Genomic DNA, 16,791 nt, shown 5'->3' with positions numbered 1-16,791 from the left:
CTGCATGAAAAATTCTAGGAAAAGATATCAAATTACATGAAAAAAATGCATAAATCTAATTATGAACTAATGAAGGGTATCAAACTATATTATATATTGCATATATCTAACTATAAACCCAATCTAATCATGAATCCATGAATAGGTATATATCAAATTGCATAAAATATTGCAGAAATTTAAATATAAACCCATTGAGGGATATCAAACTGTATAAAAATTACATAAATTTAATTATGACCCATAAAGAAGTTTCAAACTGCATAATTTTTCTTTTGCAGGAATTTAACCATGAATTCATTTAGGGATATCCAACTGCATAAAAATTACAAAAATCTACTTATTAATCCATGATTAGGGATATAAACTACATGAAAATTTGTCAAAATTTATCAAGGAATCGAGTAAATTGAAAAGACTTATTAAAAAATTATTATATCTAAATTATAATTAACAAGCGTAATATGCATATATTGTATAACAATAATCTCAATTCACGAATAAATTATCTATATGACTTATTGTGAAGTTGTACTCATTATTATGTCGAGGGTTGACCAATATTTGAATTCTTTTATGGAGTATCATTGTGATTCATTGGGTGATACACGAGTCTTTGGATATTATTTGTAAAATTTGAATTGATGCGACTAATATGTCAGGCCTACATAATTGGGTTACCATCCCAATTATTTTTTTGGTGGACTATCTAGTTGGAAATAAATCGTCAAACTTTCACTGATCGTAGTTGTCCGATACGGATCATTCATAATGTTATTATTATAATGGTTTTTGATATTCATTCCGGAACACCAGTAGAGTCCGTCGGGAGTTAATCGTTTTTTCTCGAAAACTTATGAGCTCGATAAACTATTGAGTAACGTTTTTATTTATTTATTTATTTTCTATTTATATAATGTTTTTTATCGTTGTATTCAAACAATTTTATCATTTTTAATATACCTATACTTTTTTTAAATAATAATAATAATAGTCACATATTTATTAACTTCATTTATGTTAGACAAGAACATTTGGGTCAAATTTGTTTCATTTACAATATTTATAGAGTCTATTGGATATTTTTATTTTCTTTGAACTAATATTATATGATATTTTTTATATGATAAATGATTGAGTGATAAAATAATATTTTTATGAAAAAGAAACAAATGTAAAGAGAGATAATTAGAAGAGTATATTCAATTTCCACGAAGAAACTCCAATAGCCATTCATGCAATTCGATGCCGCCTGTAAATATTAACTAGACTCTTCTTTCTTTCTTGTTCATATTTATTTATTTATTAATTGTAATCCTCCACTTGTAATTCAGGATTATCTTTGGGAGATTCTGTTTATTTGGAAATTTTCTCTCTCATCCTAATCTTGATTTTGATACCTGATTTTGATAAGGAGTGAATATTAACTTTAAAGATTCGAGCCCGTTAAGCGATAAATTTTGTATCTACTTAAATGGTTAAATGTGTTTACGGGTTACCTACTTAATTTGTTGTCCTATTTTTACCCCATCAAAGTAGTTTAGATAAGAGTCAGCTCAAGAGACCAAAATGTCACGGATTCGATTCCATCTGAAAACGTTTTAAATATAAGCGGGGCAATGACTGTAGTGTGTTGTGCTAGTTCTCATTTAATTCCCAAAAATAAATATGACCGCGACAGTTCCAAATATGCTATAAATATTATTATTTGGATGTTCTCATTTTACCTGTAATACTTGTAATGTAAATATTGAGAGGTTTTGAACTTAATAAGATTGTGTTTTAAATATATAATTTACAATGAAATATAAAATATATAAAGAAAACAATAATATTTAAGTATTTTTATTTGATTTATTCAGCATATTATAATCCAAATCAATGAGAGTTTGCAAATACAAAATAATAAAGTTCAAACTTATTAAGAATTAGTCCCACTGTTGCAAAACCAATGATTTACGAGTGAAGATGCGGTTAAGAACTGCTGCTAGACGAACCCCACCTTGGGCGAGCCTCTTCTCCACGATAGGCAGCCGCGAATAGAAGTAATCGTCTAAACCAAAACCAAAACCAAAACCATGAACAATAGTCAGTTTTTGATAAGCCATTTAAAAAAATAATACATTTACCGTCTAAGGTGGTTCCTGGCGTAGCATTTCTGTAGACATATTTGCAAGCCAATTTAATACTCTCAGATGCATACCTGTAAAAAAAAACCATAATCATAAATCATAATAGACAGAATATCTAAAATGGATTTTTGATTTCTTTTCTTGGGAAAGATAAGATCCTTACGAGCCTGGACAAATAACTCTAGCCTTCGCGCAATCTCCCCAGTTCTTTAACTCATCCCGCCATCCATCCTGTTACAAGAAAACAACTAAATCATTTTCCTTCTTTTGTTCAATCAAGGTCTTAAAAACAACAAGTTAATACAGTAATGTTCTTTCGAATCGACTTGATCATGACACCAAGATCTTCTGAGTAGAGTGTCTTCATTGCAGACTCTATGAATAGAGTATCCCATATCTGTTAATAAGTAAAAAAAATTAAGAACCAAATAAAAGTATAATCGAAAAAGAAACAAGATTCTTACATGATGCAAATTAGATCTCCTCCTGTACCAATGTACATTGATGGTGTTTCCTCCTAGATCGCCAACAAAACCAACATGTAGAGGCTAACAACCAAAAATACATCGATTTTTTATCAAACAAAAGTGGGAAATTTTAGGGCAATACACACACACACACACACCTGATGAACATCTCCTATGAAATGAGCTAAGAACATCAATGCCTCTGTTAGATTATCTGCAGATTGCAAACATGAAACATGAAACAGAACATCAATGCTGTTTCTATAAGAAGCTGATATTAAAATCGTACATCTCTTTGAGGAATAAGTGTCTTTGTAAGACATAAGCTGCGTTGTGTAGTTATTTATGGCTCCCGTAACACATCTTTTTTCCTGTCCTTTAGTGTCATGACAGTCTCCTATATAAATAAAGGGTATTTACTATTAGCAGCAAAACAAAGAGAATAAGGGATGAAATCTTGAACTCACTTTTGAAAACATAGTTACATCTGAAATCAGGAGTGTCGCTGTAGTGAAGAGCTGAACTCCAGCGATAACGGAACCTGCTTTGATCAGGCCATGCACAGACATTGGCTAAATCTCCTTCGGCTATACGAGGAAGTAATGATTTCACAGCAGCTGATGCACCTTTAGTAAGATAGGCCTAATGTATAGAAACCCATAAAAGTTATATATAACCAAATTCAAAATCCCCATAGGATATTCAAATTTTGGAAGAAACTTTGAATCAACTAAAATTAACACAACCATAACTGATGGGTTCTTATTTGATTTGAGTTTTACCTCTGCAATCTTGCAGGTAGCGTAATGCCCCAGTTTTCCCCAACCCAGAATCCCTGGAATCAGATGAAGGAGAAGAATCACAAGTCCAGCACACAAGAAATCAGACCTGCCCATTTTTAGCTAATCAGAGGAAGAAGAAGAAGTTATATACATATTTTTAACTTATACCATCAGAATCGATCCCTGGATTGCAAAGGGGTACGTAGTATCATCTGGCCTTGGCCTTTTGCAAGTAAACAAGAAAAGCATGAAAAAAAGAATGATCATTTTTCTCCATAAAATAGTATCAATCCATGCCTTGCACGTTTTGTATTACCAACCTAGACATTTGAGAGTTCTTTAAAAAATTTGAAATAAAAGCTAAAATTTATTTCAAAGTATAAATTTTTTTTTAAAAAAAAAAAATACCTTAATACCATCCTTCTTACAAAGAAATATTTGAGTATAAAACAATAATTATTAATTATAATAATAAAAAAATTGCATTTCATTCATGTGAAAAATAATGAAACATTCTATCAAAAATTTTAATTATTATTATTTAAAACTGTATGAAGAGAAAATATTATATTAGGTTAGTCATATGTTACGAGATTGTTGAATCGGCAATTCACTTACTTTTGCATTATCGAATGTGGCTCGTATGTAGAGTCTTATGGAGAGTATTACTGGGATTCATTGGGTGATGTCCAAGTCTTTAAATAGTTGTTGAAAAGTTTAAATTGATGTTGCTGATATGACATACATACATAATTGAATTACCATTCCAATTATTTTTTGATGGATTATCTAGTCATATAGAAATCGTCGAATTTTCAATAATCGTAGTGGTTCGATTCGTATCATTCATAATATTATTATTATGATGTTTTCTGAGATCGGTTTAGGAATATTGATAGAGTCGGTCGAAGAGTAAATCGTTTTTTCTTGATGACCTACGAGTTCGATAACTTTAAGTAACTTTTTTTTTGCATAACATTTTTATCGTTATGCTTAAATGATTCTTATAATTTTTAATATACGCAGACATTTTTTAGAAAATAACTCTATCAAAATAAATTTAAAATGTTTGACATAAATAAATTTTACAACAATCCATAAACAAATTAGCAAGTTAAAATTTTGAAAATTTTGTCCCTATTTAATGTTTAATCATGCAAAATATTAAATATGACAACACATTAATTTAAACAGCTAGCATGAATCATGTGCATTTGCACGGATAAAAATATATACAATAAATTATTTATTTATAAATATTTTATATACAATTAATATTATTCAAATCTAATTAATTTAAAATTGGTTCTAATTTGTAAAAATTAAGTTTAATCTTAAACTTAATGTTAACATATATTTTATCCCTCGGCGCCCCACTTAACCCCTCAATTGACCATCATCATGTGACTCACACTTTTTTATATATCTTTTTCATCCTCTCGGCAAATCACCATCAATCTTAGTCGACCTCAATTGATGACAAATCTCTTATCTCTCATCGAACTCAACCACTAACCCCCCAATTGACCATCATCTTGTGACTCATACTTTTTTCAATGTATATTTATTCCCTCAACAAACTACCCATTGACCTTAATCTTGTAACTCGCACTTTTTCATATGCCTCTTTATCCCTTGACAAACTACTCACCAATCTTAGTCGACCTCCCTTTTACTCTCACTTCAACAAATCAACAACCAATCCCAATTCACATACCTCCTTATGCAACAACCACATGACGTCGACCTTATAAATCTTCTTCGAGCTCGACAAAAGTGTCAATGCCCTATTCAGTTCAGGAACGGAGAGAAAACAAAATCAAAAGGGCTTGGAAGGATCTCCATCAAGATGAAGGAAGGACTGAGTTATATTAACAATGTATTATGTGTGTCGAGCTTAAGTCAAAATTTACTCAGCCTCGGACAATTGGTGGAAAACGGGTATAAGTTCTACTTCGATAATAATGAATGTATTATCTTTGATAGAAAAGATAAGTCAAAGGTATTCACCAAGATATAAATGGTCAATCGAAGTTTTTCTCTCAAAATCAACTATGTCGATTTACAAGTTCATCGAGTTTCTACCTTGAATTACCAAACCTCAACGTTATGGAATCAACGACTTTTCCATCTCAACTTTCAAAGCCTCAAGTAGTTGTCTAGCAAGAGTATGGTGCAAGGACTTCCTCGCAAAGAAGAAAAAACAACACGTATGCGAAGGATGTGCATTCGAAAAGCAACGCCGACTTCCTTTTCTAAAAGGAGTATCATGGAAAGCTAAATAAAATTGGAACTTGTCCACACCAATGTTTGTGGAACAATGGAATCCCTTTCTCATGCACAAAATGGGTACTTTTTCTATTCATCGATGACCACACTCGTCTGACTTGGGTCTATTTCATGAGACAAAAGTCCAAAGTATTTACAGTAATTAAAAATTTCAAGAGTCACTTTGAAAAATAAAGTTGAGCTTCATCAAAACTTTACAAAATGATAGAGGCAAGGAATAAAAATAAGTAATGGCATATTTATTATTATTATTATTTAAATTAGAAAATTAAACACAATTAAATATATATATATTTAGTTTATTATTATTATTATTATTATTATTATTATTATTATATTTTAAAATATAATAAAGATATTAATTTTTTAAATTATTTATAAAATTAAGTAGTAAAACATGAATATTAAATTTTATAAACTTGTACATTCTTGTAACATTAAAAAAAAGTTGGTCTTATATTATACCATTTTCAATGTATAAGTCATATCCCCCCGTATACATTTGTATTTAAACTTGATAAATACATAATTTCATTCATTCAATAATCCTTTATGTTGATGAATCGTGCTAAACACTTCAAATAAAAAAAATGAACTTATATATTTTACAATCTTAACTACATATATAAAAGATATATCATACTATTTTTTTTCCATTAGAAGGAAATGGGACAATGTGTTTTTCTTCTCATTTATTATAGGAAGATAGTGCATTCAGACATGGATGTTTTTCCTCGATATACACAAATGACAATAATTGGAGAATATGTTTTTTTTAAACGGCTTAATGTCATTTTATTAAAAACCCGAAAAGAGGGAAAATGAGCTTCAAGAAACAAAGCTAGATAGAACCTAGCTATGTTGAAAATGTCAGAATAATGTAGTAAACAAGAAAACAGGGAAACAGGGGAAACCTAAAAGAAGGCAAAAGACAAATGGAGGGTTGGTTTTAATTAGATGACAAACTTCAAAGGGATGAGAAACTAAACTTTAAGGATGTTGATGTAAACTAAGAATGGAGAAATAAATATGTTTTCTTTTAATTGAAGGGGTAGGTGTTTTTTGTTTTGAAATTACATAAAATATATAAAAATACAATGTTATAAAGAAATAAAATAGAAATAAATATATACGAACAACAAAATCACCAAATAAATGATTGATCCGAGACATTTGTTAAACATATTTCTCTTAAAATAATTACATCGTTTCTTTCTTAACCCAGAGTTTATCATAGATGACTGACTGTCTTCCATGTTACAACGAATCTAGTATTCTATTTTAAAATCACTATGTAACGAACTTGAGAAAGTAGCTGACCTATTACTAAACCATCAAATAAAACCATCGAAACATTTATTTATATCAACAATAAATATTTCTCATTCATTTGTTGATTAATCTATATATATAACTAATGTTAAAATATATTGTTTAGACATCCCATGCTAATAAGTCTTATATGATATTGTATTCATAAATTTAAAATAATAAAAACTTAAAGTTAAAATAAAATAAATAATTATTTGAGTTAAATGTTATATTTATTGATCCTAAATTTATTAAAATTTAAGTCAAAAATAAAATAACTAATTTTGGATAAATAAATCTATAAATAGATTAAAAAAAAAAATAAAAGCCAAAATAAATAACTATTTGAGATAAATGTTGTATTAATTAATCCCAAATTAAAGTCAAAATAAATTAAATGATTATTTGAAAAAAAATCTTATATCAATCCTAAAATTATTATTTATAAATTTCAAAAATAAAATTAAAAAAAGGAAAAAATAAATTTTATATTTATTAATTAAATTGGTGTATTTTGTCGATAATAAAAAAAGTCAAATGACTAGACAAATTTTCATTTTTCATTCATAACACATTTGTATCGAAATCGTCAAATTCAGTGTATTGAAATCATCGAATTTTTAATATCGTAGTCATTCGATTCGTATCATTCATAATATTATTATTATAACGTTTTCTGAGATCCGTTTAGGAATATCAATAGAGTCAGTCGAAGAGTTTATCGTTTTTTCTCGATGACCTACGAATTTGATAACTTATTAAATAACTTTTTTTGCATGTCATTTTTGTCGTTATGCTTAAATGATTCTTATCATTTTTAATATACGTAGACATTTTTTAGAAAATAACTCTATCAAAAGAAATTTAAAATATTTGACATAAATAATTTTTACAACAATCCATAAACAAACTAACAAGTTAAAATTTTGAAAATTTTAATGTTTAATCATGCAAAAGTATTAAATATGATAACACATTAATTTAAACTAGCATGAATCATGTACATCTGCACGGATAAGAATATATACAATATATTATTTATCTATAAATATTTTAAATAAAATTAATATTATTCAAATCTAATTAATTTAAAATTGGTTTTAGTTTGTAAAAATTAAATATAATCTTAAACTTAATGTTAACATATATTTTATCTTTCGGCGCCCCACTTAACCCCTCAATTGACTATCATCTTTTGACTCACACTTTTTTATATGTCTTTTTCATCCCCTCGGCAAATCACCATCAATCTTAGTCGAACTCAATGGATGATAGATCTTTTATCTTTTGTCAAACTCAACCACTAACCCCCCAATTGACCCTCATCCTGTGACTCACTCTTTTTCAAATGTATATTTATCCCCTCAACAAACCACTCACTGACCATAATTTTGTAACTCACACTTTTCATATACTTCTTTATCCCTCGACAAACCACTCACCAATCTTAGTCGACCTCCCTTTTACTCTCACTTCAACAAATCAACAACCAATCCCAATTCACATACCTCCTTATGCAACAACCACATGACGTCGACCTTAGAAATCTTCTTCGAGCTCGACAAAAGCGTCAATGCCCCTATTTAGTTCAGGAATGGAGAGAAAACGAAATCAAAAGGGCTTCGAAGGATCTCCATCAAGATGAAGGAAGGATCGAGCTATATTAACAATGTACTATGTGTGTCGAGCTTAAGTCAAAATTTACTCAGCCTCGGACAATTGATGGAAAATGGGTATAAGCTCTACTTCGATAACAATGAGTGTATTATCTTTGATAGAAAAGATAAGTCAAAGGTGTTCACCAAGATCTAAATGATCAATCGAAGTTTTGCTCTCAACATCAACTATGGCGATTTATAAGTTCATACAGTTTCTACCTTGAATTACCAAACCTCAACGTTATGGAATCTACGACTTGGTCATCTCAACTTTCAAAGCCTCAAGTAGTTGTCTAGAAAGAGTATGGTGCAAGGACTTCCTCGCATAGAAGAAAAAACAACACGTATGCGAAGGATGTGCATTCGAAAAGCAACGCCGACTTCCTTTTCTAAAAGGAGTATCATGTGGAGCTAAATAAAATTGGAACTTGTCCACACCAATGTTTGCGGAACAATGGACTCCCTTTCGCATGCTCAAAATGGGTACTTTTTCTATTCATCGATGACCACACTCGTATGACTTGGGTCTATTTCATGAGACAAAAGTCCAAAGTATTTAAGGTAATTAAAAATTTCAAGAGTCTCTTTGAAAAACAAAATGGATGCTTCATCAAAACCTTACAAAATGATAGAGGCAAGGAATACACTTCTAAGGAGTTTCACAAGTTTTGTGAAGACGAAGGAGTATAACGAAAACTAACAGTAAGGTACACTCCTTAACAAAATGGTGTTACTGAGAGGAAAAATCAGACGATCGTTGAAATGCAAAAATCAATGATTCATAAAAAAGATTTACCCAAATCCTTCTAGGCTAAAGCAGTTCACACCGCCGTTTACCTATCCAACCGATGTCCAACCACAACCATACCAAAAAAGACTCTGTTTGAAGCGTGGAGTGGTAAAAAATCATCGGTAAACCATCTCAAGATATTCAGAGGTATTTGCTATTCTCAAATCCCAAATGTGAAACAAAGTAAATTTGACGAATCGAGCAAAAAATGTATTTTTGTTGGCTATAGTACCATGAGAAAAGGCTATAAAGTGTTTAGCCTAAAAGAAGGTCAAGTTATTATCAGCCGAGATGTTCAAGTTGAAGAAAATTCTTCGTGGAATTGGGAAGAAAACACAGTTGAGAAAAATAACGTTCTAATCATCACTAAAAATGATGAACATATTTCATCAGTGCCAAGTACACCAGATCCGAGTTTAGATCAACTCAATGAAGAAACTCGTAACTCAAATAATCCGACTTCATCCCGAGTTCAACCTTAAAGAGGTAGAAATCAATAGACAATATATATGTTACATGCAACTATGGTTTAGTTGAACCCAAAAACATTGAAGAAGCAATTAAAGAATAAACGTTGAGAAAATTAATGGAGTATGAAATCAATGTGATCATAAAGAATTAGACATGGAAGCTTATTGACAAACCAACCGAAAAAGAAGTCATTGGTGTGAAATTGATCTACAAAGTCAAATATAATACAGATGAATCCATTCAAAGGAATAAATCAAGACTCGTTGAGAAAGGTTATTCTTAACTACCAGGAATTGACTACGGGGAGACATTTTCCCTAGTACCTCGGCTAGACACAATCCGAGCTATAATTGCATTCGCTACCAGTAAAGGAATGAAGTTTTATCAGCTCGATGTCATGTCAGCATTCCTCAATAGAGAACTAAAAAAGAAGTGTTTGTAGATCAACTTCAAGGCCTCATTTTGAAAGAAAAAGAAGATAAAGTCTACAAGCTCAAAAAAGTTCTATATTGACCAAAACAAGCTCCTCGCGCTTGGTATAGTGAGATCGACAACTTCAACTAAACATGATTCAAGAGGAGTATGAGTGAAGCAACCTTGTTTGTCAAAAGACAATGTATCGATATTTTTTAGTCGTTATGTATGTTGATGATCTAATTTTCACTAGAAACAACAAGAAGTGATCGAAGAGTTCAAAGATGACATGACTCAAAAGTATGAAATGAGCAATATGGGTCTACTTCGACATTTCTTGGGTATGGAGATCTACCAATAAGAAGATATTGTCTTTATCTACCAAAAGATGTATGCAAAAAAGATTTTGAAGAGATTCAACATGTTCGGATGTAATCTCATCTCTACGTCACTAATTGTGGAGGAGAAGTTGAAGAAAGAAGATGGAGGAGAAGTAGTAGATGTCACTCATTACCGTAGCCTCATTGGTAGTCTACTATATCTTACAGAAAGGGACCTCATCTCATATATGTTGCAAGCCTACTCTTGGTGCAGCATAACGTGTCCTACGCTATGTCCAAGGAACAACCAACTTCGGTCTGAGCTTTTAGAAATATCATACATTTAACATTATCGGTTATTGTGATAGTGATCTTGATGGATACTTAGAAGACATGAAAAAACATTGGGATATTGTTTTTATTTTGGTTTAGCAATGTTCTCATGGTTGTCCAAGAAACAACAAATTGTTGAACAATTATCCATTGAAGTTGTGTATGTCTCAGCATCACTAGCCACTTCACAAGTAATATGGCTTCGAAAAATTTTAGCTGATGTGAGTCATCATTATAATGAAGGAGTCATGATGTACTACGACAACAAGTCTACAATTTCTATGGCTAAGAACCCAGTTCACCACAGTCAAACTCGACATATAGCACTCAAACATCATTTTATCTAACCTCTTGTTGGTTACCATGTTCAGGTTCATATTCTCTTCTGCATACTCGCAGTTGTTGCACCTCCTATAGTATTTAGAGGATATCCATTAATGTAAGTTTTTATTTCGGAAAAATCTTTATCTATATGTATATATGCTAGCGGCAACAAGATTCTCAACCTCCTTGGGGTCCTAGGTTCGAGTCTGTCATGGAACAAATTTTGTTCCTGGTTAAGTGTGTATGCGGGTTATGTGTTTAACCCGTTGTCCCATTTTTTTATATGCTTTCTAAACAATTTTGTTTGTGTTTTTCATTTGAAAGTGGCATCCTCCCTGCATTGGATTTGATGAGTTATAATAATAGTCTTGTTGAGGTAATTCAGTTTTTTTTCATTTCAAATTAGAGTTTATCAAGACATTGATTCTTGTCAGTTGTCACCTATGTGTTTTTACCTACTCTGATATTTTGCTTTGTCGAATTTGGATTGTTTTGTCTGGAGACACTCCTCAGTATATTTGTTATCCAGGTATATCTATTTGTTGTGCAATCATTTCAAACTTAACGGACATATAGCTTGTTGGTTTCCTTGCCTAGAATATTCTTTTTGGGTGATTGTCCCACATAGGAAGTGAGCAAGAAAAATGTTTTGACCTGACCCTATAAATAAAAGGCTTGGGTGTTAGTTTTCTCTTAAATTATTTTGAGTATCTGTAATCCCTGTTAACGATTATAGTGGAATATTTTTCAGTGGCTCTGCCCGTGGATTAGTCAGCACTTTTGCTGGATACCACATTAAATCGGGTGTCGCTTTCATTCTGTCTTTTACTATTATTATTATTATCATTGTTCTCGCATCCGTTATAACATAGCTATTATCGAGGAACTTCTTAGATCAAGCGAGATGATGCCAAGACTACTATAAGAGCAGCAATATGATTCCCGTGGTTCCAAATATGCTATAATTTCGACGTTCTCATTTTACATATAAAACTTGAAATATTTAATATTGAGAAGTTTGTAACTTAATATGTTTATGTTGTAGTTATTTATTTTAAAATGAAATATAAAATATAAAAAAACATTAATATTTACATATTTTTATTTGATTTATTCAGCATATAATCCGAATCATTATAATTTGCATATACAAAATAATAATGGTTAAACTTGAATTAAGAAGTAATCTCAATGTTGCAAAACAATGATTTTGAGCCGAAGATGCCGTTCAGAACAGCTGCGAGCCGAACCCCACCTTGAGCGAGCCTCATCTCCACAACAGGCAGCCGCGAATAGAAGTAATCGTCTAAACCAAAGCCATGATAACCAATTCACCATCAATAATCAGTTTTTGATAAGCCATTTAAAAAAAACACATTTACCATTTAGGGTGGCTCCTGGCATGGCATTTATGTAGGCATATTTGCAAGCGAATCTAATACTCTCTGATGCATACCTAAAAATAAAACCATCATCATATATCATAATAGAGAATATCTAAACGGGATTTTAGATTTATTCATAGGTAAGATAAGATCCTTACGAGCCTGGACAAATAACCTCAATCGTCGCACAAACTCCCCACTTTCCTAAATCATTGGAACATTCATCCTGTTACAATAAAACAAATAAATATATTTTCCTTCTTTTGTTCCATCAAGGTTTTAAAAACAAGAAGTTAATACAGTAATGTTCTTTTGAATTGACTTGATCATGACACCAAGATCATTTGAATAGAGTTTCTTCATTGCAGACTCTATGAATAGATTATCCCATATCTGGAAATAAGTAGAAAAAAAAAAAAAAAACCAAATTAAAGCATAATTGTAAAATGGGAGTTCTTAGAGATTCTTAAGAGCTCCAAGGGATAAAAAAAATATGATTCACTTTTTTTTTTTCATTGTTATGGAAACTTTCTATAAAATAATACTCTTCTTAAAAAAAAAAAAAGAAAAAAAAAAAACACTCATCCATGAAGTTAGTTCTGAGACAATGAGGACCATATCATATTTATTTTCCGTTAATGACACGTTCTACATGGTTCAGGCCACCTACAAGATTATTAAGCATTTTCGAAATATTTTATAATTATTCGGTGAATATTCCGATCTTCGAATTAATCTTAATATGTCAGACATCTTTTTCATAGATTCTATTTAGAATAAGAGAATAATGAGGTTAACAAATATTTTGGGGTTCAGAATTTGTGTTATTCCGTCAACTTTTCTTTGTATGTCATTGAAGTGCTAAATTACTATCAAGATTTTTTTGGGACCCCGAATATTACTGTAAATTATCTAAATAGAAAAACAAAATAATCTCAATAGAGGTCAGTTAATCCTCGTTAAAGTGATTTGTCATCTATACCCATATATTTGATGTCTTTATTCATTATTTTTTCCAATAGATTAACGGTGAAAATTGAGAGAATAATGAGTACATTTTTATGCGGATTTTCTAACTCATAGTTCTGTCGTCTAGTTAGTTAGGATATAATTAAATATTTTAAAGATCAATGATGTCCGAATATTTGAGATCTTGTTTTCTTTAATGAAGAGTTCTTCTATCGAAATAGAGTAGTAGATTTTCAACGGAGCCGAATAATCTTTAGGCATCGATGATTAGATGTAGGTATGGTCAAAATAGGTCTTATTGGTTTACCAAAATATCTAATTATCCAGCGGAGTGGAGAATTTGAAGAGAAATTTATTATATATGAAAAACATTTGACGAGTAGTCCAGATTAATTATGGGCAGGGGCGGATCTATGTAGGGGCGCTCGGCTTACAACGAAAATATTTTTTTTTACGGTTTGAGAGAAATCGTCAAACTTACAAAGATTGTAGTTTTCTGATGCATATAATTCATAATGATATTATTATGATATTTTTTAAATTGGTTTTGAAAAGCTAGTGAAATTAGTTTAGGAATTAATCGTTTTTTTTAAGAATTTACGAGCTCGATAACCTATTGGATAACATAGTTGTATTATGTTTTTATGTCATTTTAATCGTTATGCTTCAACAATTTTTAAAAATATTAATATATTTGAAACATTTAAAAATAATAATAAATAATAAAACAAGATTCTTACATAATGCAATTTATATTTCATCTGATACCAATGTGTCTTATACCAATGTACATTGATTGTGTTTCCTCCTCGATCGCCAAGGAAACCAACATGTAGAGGCTAACAACCAAAAAGACCTCAAAATTTTAACAAACAAATTCAAAAGTGTGAAATTTCAGGTAAATACACAGAAACACACCTGATGAACATCTCCCATGAAATGAGCTAAGAAAATCAATGCCTCTGTTAGATTATCTGCAGATTTCAAACATGAAACATGAAACAGAACATCAATGCTGTTTCTATTAGAAGCTGATATTAAAATCTTACATCTCTTTGAGGAATAAGAGTCATTGTAAGTCATAAGCTGCATTGTGTAGTTATATATGGCTGCTGTAACACATCTATTTTCCTGTCCTTTAGTGTCATGGCAGTCTCCTACATAAAGGGTATTTACTATTAGCAGAAAATCAAAGAGAATAAGGGATGAGATCTTGAACTCACTTTTGAAATCATAGTTACATCTGAAATCAGGAGTGCTGCAGAAGTGAAGAGATGAACTCCAGCGGTAATTTAACCTGATTTCATCAGGCCATGAACAGATATTGGATAAATTTCCTTTGGCTACGCTAGGAAGTAATGATTTCACAACAGCTGATGCATCTGAAGTAAGATAGGCCTAATAGATAGAAACCCATAAAGTTAAATTCAATAACCTAATTGAAAATCGCCATAGGGGATTCAAATTTTTTAAGAAACTTTGAATCAACTAAATATAACTGTTGGGTTCTTAATTGATTTGAGTCTTACCTCAGCAATCTTGCAGGTAGCGTAATGCCCCTCTTTTCCCCAACCCAGAATCCCTGGAATCAGCTGAAGAAGAAGAAGAAGAAGAATCACTCGTCCAGCCCACAAGAACTCAAACTTACCCATTTTTAAGATAATCCGAGGAAGAAGAAGTTCTATATATTAACATATATCATCAAAATCGAGCCCCGGATTGCAAAGTGGTAGTATCATCTGATATTTTGCAAGGAAACAAGAAAAGCATGAAAAAAAGTAATTCATTTTTATCCATAAAGCATATTCAATCCCTTGCACGTTTTGTATTACTGTCCTAAAATAATAATAGGCATTGGAGATTTGACATAAGTTTACGTGAGTGGTTCGATTTTGTTTGGTTAATTTCACGAATGCACGTTTAAAATGTTGTCTTCGTTTTACTAAATTTAAAATCGTCGATTTACCAGGTTTGACAGGTTAAAAGAACGATTTAGTCGTTTGAACAATTATCAAATTCTAAAATATCTCCTATTTAGAAATCAAATTGTTACACGATATCCCTAATACTGAATAGTTTACTCGTAAGTTTAATAGACTCAAGTTAAGTTCTATAGTGGAGATTATTACCTAGATAATGTAGAAGTGGTTGAATTGAAGTCTGAAATCTAAAATGTTTAGTTCAGTTTTTTTTAATTAAGTGAAAGTTACCTAATCTATCTATCTATATATATATATATATATATCTATATATATATATATATATATATAATATTTAATTTTAAAAGTGTCCGGATTGCCGGGTTGAGAGTTGTGGTTAATTTGAATATATATGTTCCAACGATGACTTTTTTAGTATCTCGTTTTCTTTCTGCATTTAGATTTGAGTTAGTGTTGTATTTTGTTTGGTGCGACATCTTATTTAGTTATAGTTTATTCTTATCATTATATTTTAAAATATAATAAAGATATTAATTTTTTAATTAATTTATAAAATGAAGTAGTAAAACATGAATATTAAATTTTATAAACTTATACATTCTTGTAACATTAAAAAAAAGTTGGTATTAAATTATACCATTTTCAATGTATAAGTCATATCTAGATAATTATGTAAATTATAGCACATACACAATTGTCTTTAAACTTGATAAATACATAATTTCATTCATTCAATAAACCTTTATGTTGATGAATCGTGCTAAAGACTTCAAATAAAAAAAGATGAACTTATATATTTTACAATCTTAACTACGTATATAAAAGTTACATCATATTTTTTTTTTCCATTAGAAGGAAATGGGACAGTGTGTTTTTTTTCTCATTTATTATAGGAAGAGAGTGCATTCAGATATGGATGGTTTTCCTCCTATATACACAAATGACATGGTGAATATGCTTTCTTTTAATCGAATGGGTTAGGTGTTTTTCTTGAAATTACATAAAATATATAAAATACAATATTATAAAGAAATAAAATAGAAATAAATATATACAAAAAACAAAATCACTGAATAAATAATTGATATGAGACATTTGTTAAGCACATTTCACTTAAAATAATTAAGTTGTTTCTCTCTTGTCCTAGAATTTATTGCATATGACTAATTGTCTTCCATGTTACAACGAATCTAGTCATTCTACTAT

The 16,791-nt window shown here is 30.4% G+C and overlaps 2 protein-coding genes across 2 annotated transcripts; both read right to left on the bottom strand.

Moving 5' to 3' along the window:
* Positions 1-1,928: 1,928 nt before the first annotated feature.
* Positions 1,929-3,531, bottom strand: LOC124933846 (endonuclease 4-like). The gene is made up of 9 exons (XM_047474287.1): positions 3,382-3,531; positions 3,067-3,241; positions 2,889-2,996; positions 2,758-2,813; positions 2,597-2,680; positions 2,437-2,529; positions 2,296-2,363; positions 2,130-2,203; positions 1,929-2,053 (listed from the first exon to the last, which is right to left on the bottom strand). The coding sequence occupies exons 1-9, from the start codon at positions 3,493-3,495 to the stop codon at positions 1,929-1,931; spliced, it is 897 nt and encodes a 298-aa protein (XP_047330243.1). The 5' UTR covers positions 3,496-3,531.
* Positions 3,532-12,381: 8,850 nt separating this feature from the next.
* On the bottom strand, positions 12,382-15,318 carry LOC124936742 (endonuclease 4-like). The gene is made up of 9 exons (XM_047477262.1): positions 15,175-15,318; positions 14,869-15,043; positions 14,695-14,802; positions 14,564-14,619; positions 14,386-14,484; positions 12,977-13,069; positions 12,835-12,902; positions 12,674-12,747; positions 12,382-12,597 (listed from the first exon to the last, which is right to left on the bottom strand). The coding sequence occupies exons 1-9, from the start codon at positions 15,295-15,297 to the stop codon at positions 12,467-12,469; spliced, it is 927 nt and encodes a 308-aa protein (XP_047333218.1). The 5' UTR covers positions 15,298-15,318; the 3' UTR covers positions 12,382-12,466.
* Positions 15,319-16,791: the final 1,473 nt, after the last annotated feature.

The sequence above is a fragment of the Impatiens glandulifera genome, chromosome 4 (genome assembly GCF_907164915.1).
Source record: "Impatiens glandulifera chromosome 4, dImpGla2.1, whole genome shotgun sequence".
Classification (NCBI taxonomy): Eukaryota; Viridiplantae; Streptophyta; class Magnoliopsida; order Ericales; family Balsaminaceae; genus Impatiens; species Impatiens glandulifera.
Note: the sequence above shows the minus strand (reverse complement) of the source record. Positions and strands in the feature narration are given on the sequence as shown.

What these genes read in the sequence shown, in the direction of transcription:
- LOC124933846 (XM_047474287.1), bottom strand. Translation starts at nt 3,495, where the DNA reads ATGGGCAGGTCTGATTTCTTGTGTGCTGGACTTGTGATTCTTCTCCTT. An exon ending in CTACCTGCAAGATTGCAGAG is followed by an intron (nt 3,242 to 3,381) that starts GTAAAACTCAAA and finishes TCTATACATTAG; the next exon opens with GCCTATCTTACTAAAGGTGC. An exon ending in CACTTATTCCTCAAAGAGAT is followed by an intron (nt 2,814 to 2,888) that starts GTACGATTTTAA and finishes TGCAATCTGCAG; the next exon opens with ATAATCTAACAGAGGCATTG.
- LOC124936742 (XM_047477262.1), bottom strand. Translation starts at nt 15,297, where the DNA reads ATGGGTAAGTTTGAGTTCTTGTGGGCTGGACGAGTGATTCTTCTTCTT. An exon ending in TCATGGGAGATGTTCATCAG is followed by an intron (nt 14,485 to 14,563) that starts GTGTGTTTCTGT and finishes TTTGGTTGTTAG; the next exon opens with CCTCTACATGTTGGTTTCCT. An exon ending in GAGGTTATTTGTCCAGGCTC is followed by an intron (nt 12,748 to 12,834) that starts GTAAGGATCTTA and finishes TTTTATTTTTAG; the next exon opens with GTATGCATCAGAGAGTATTA.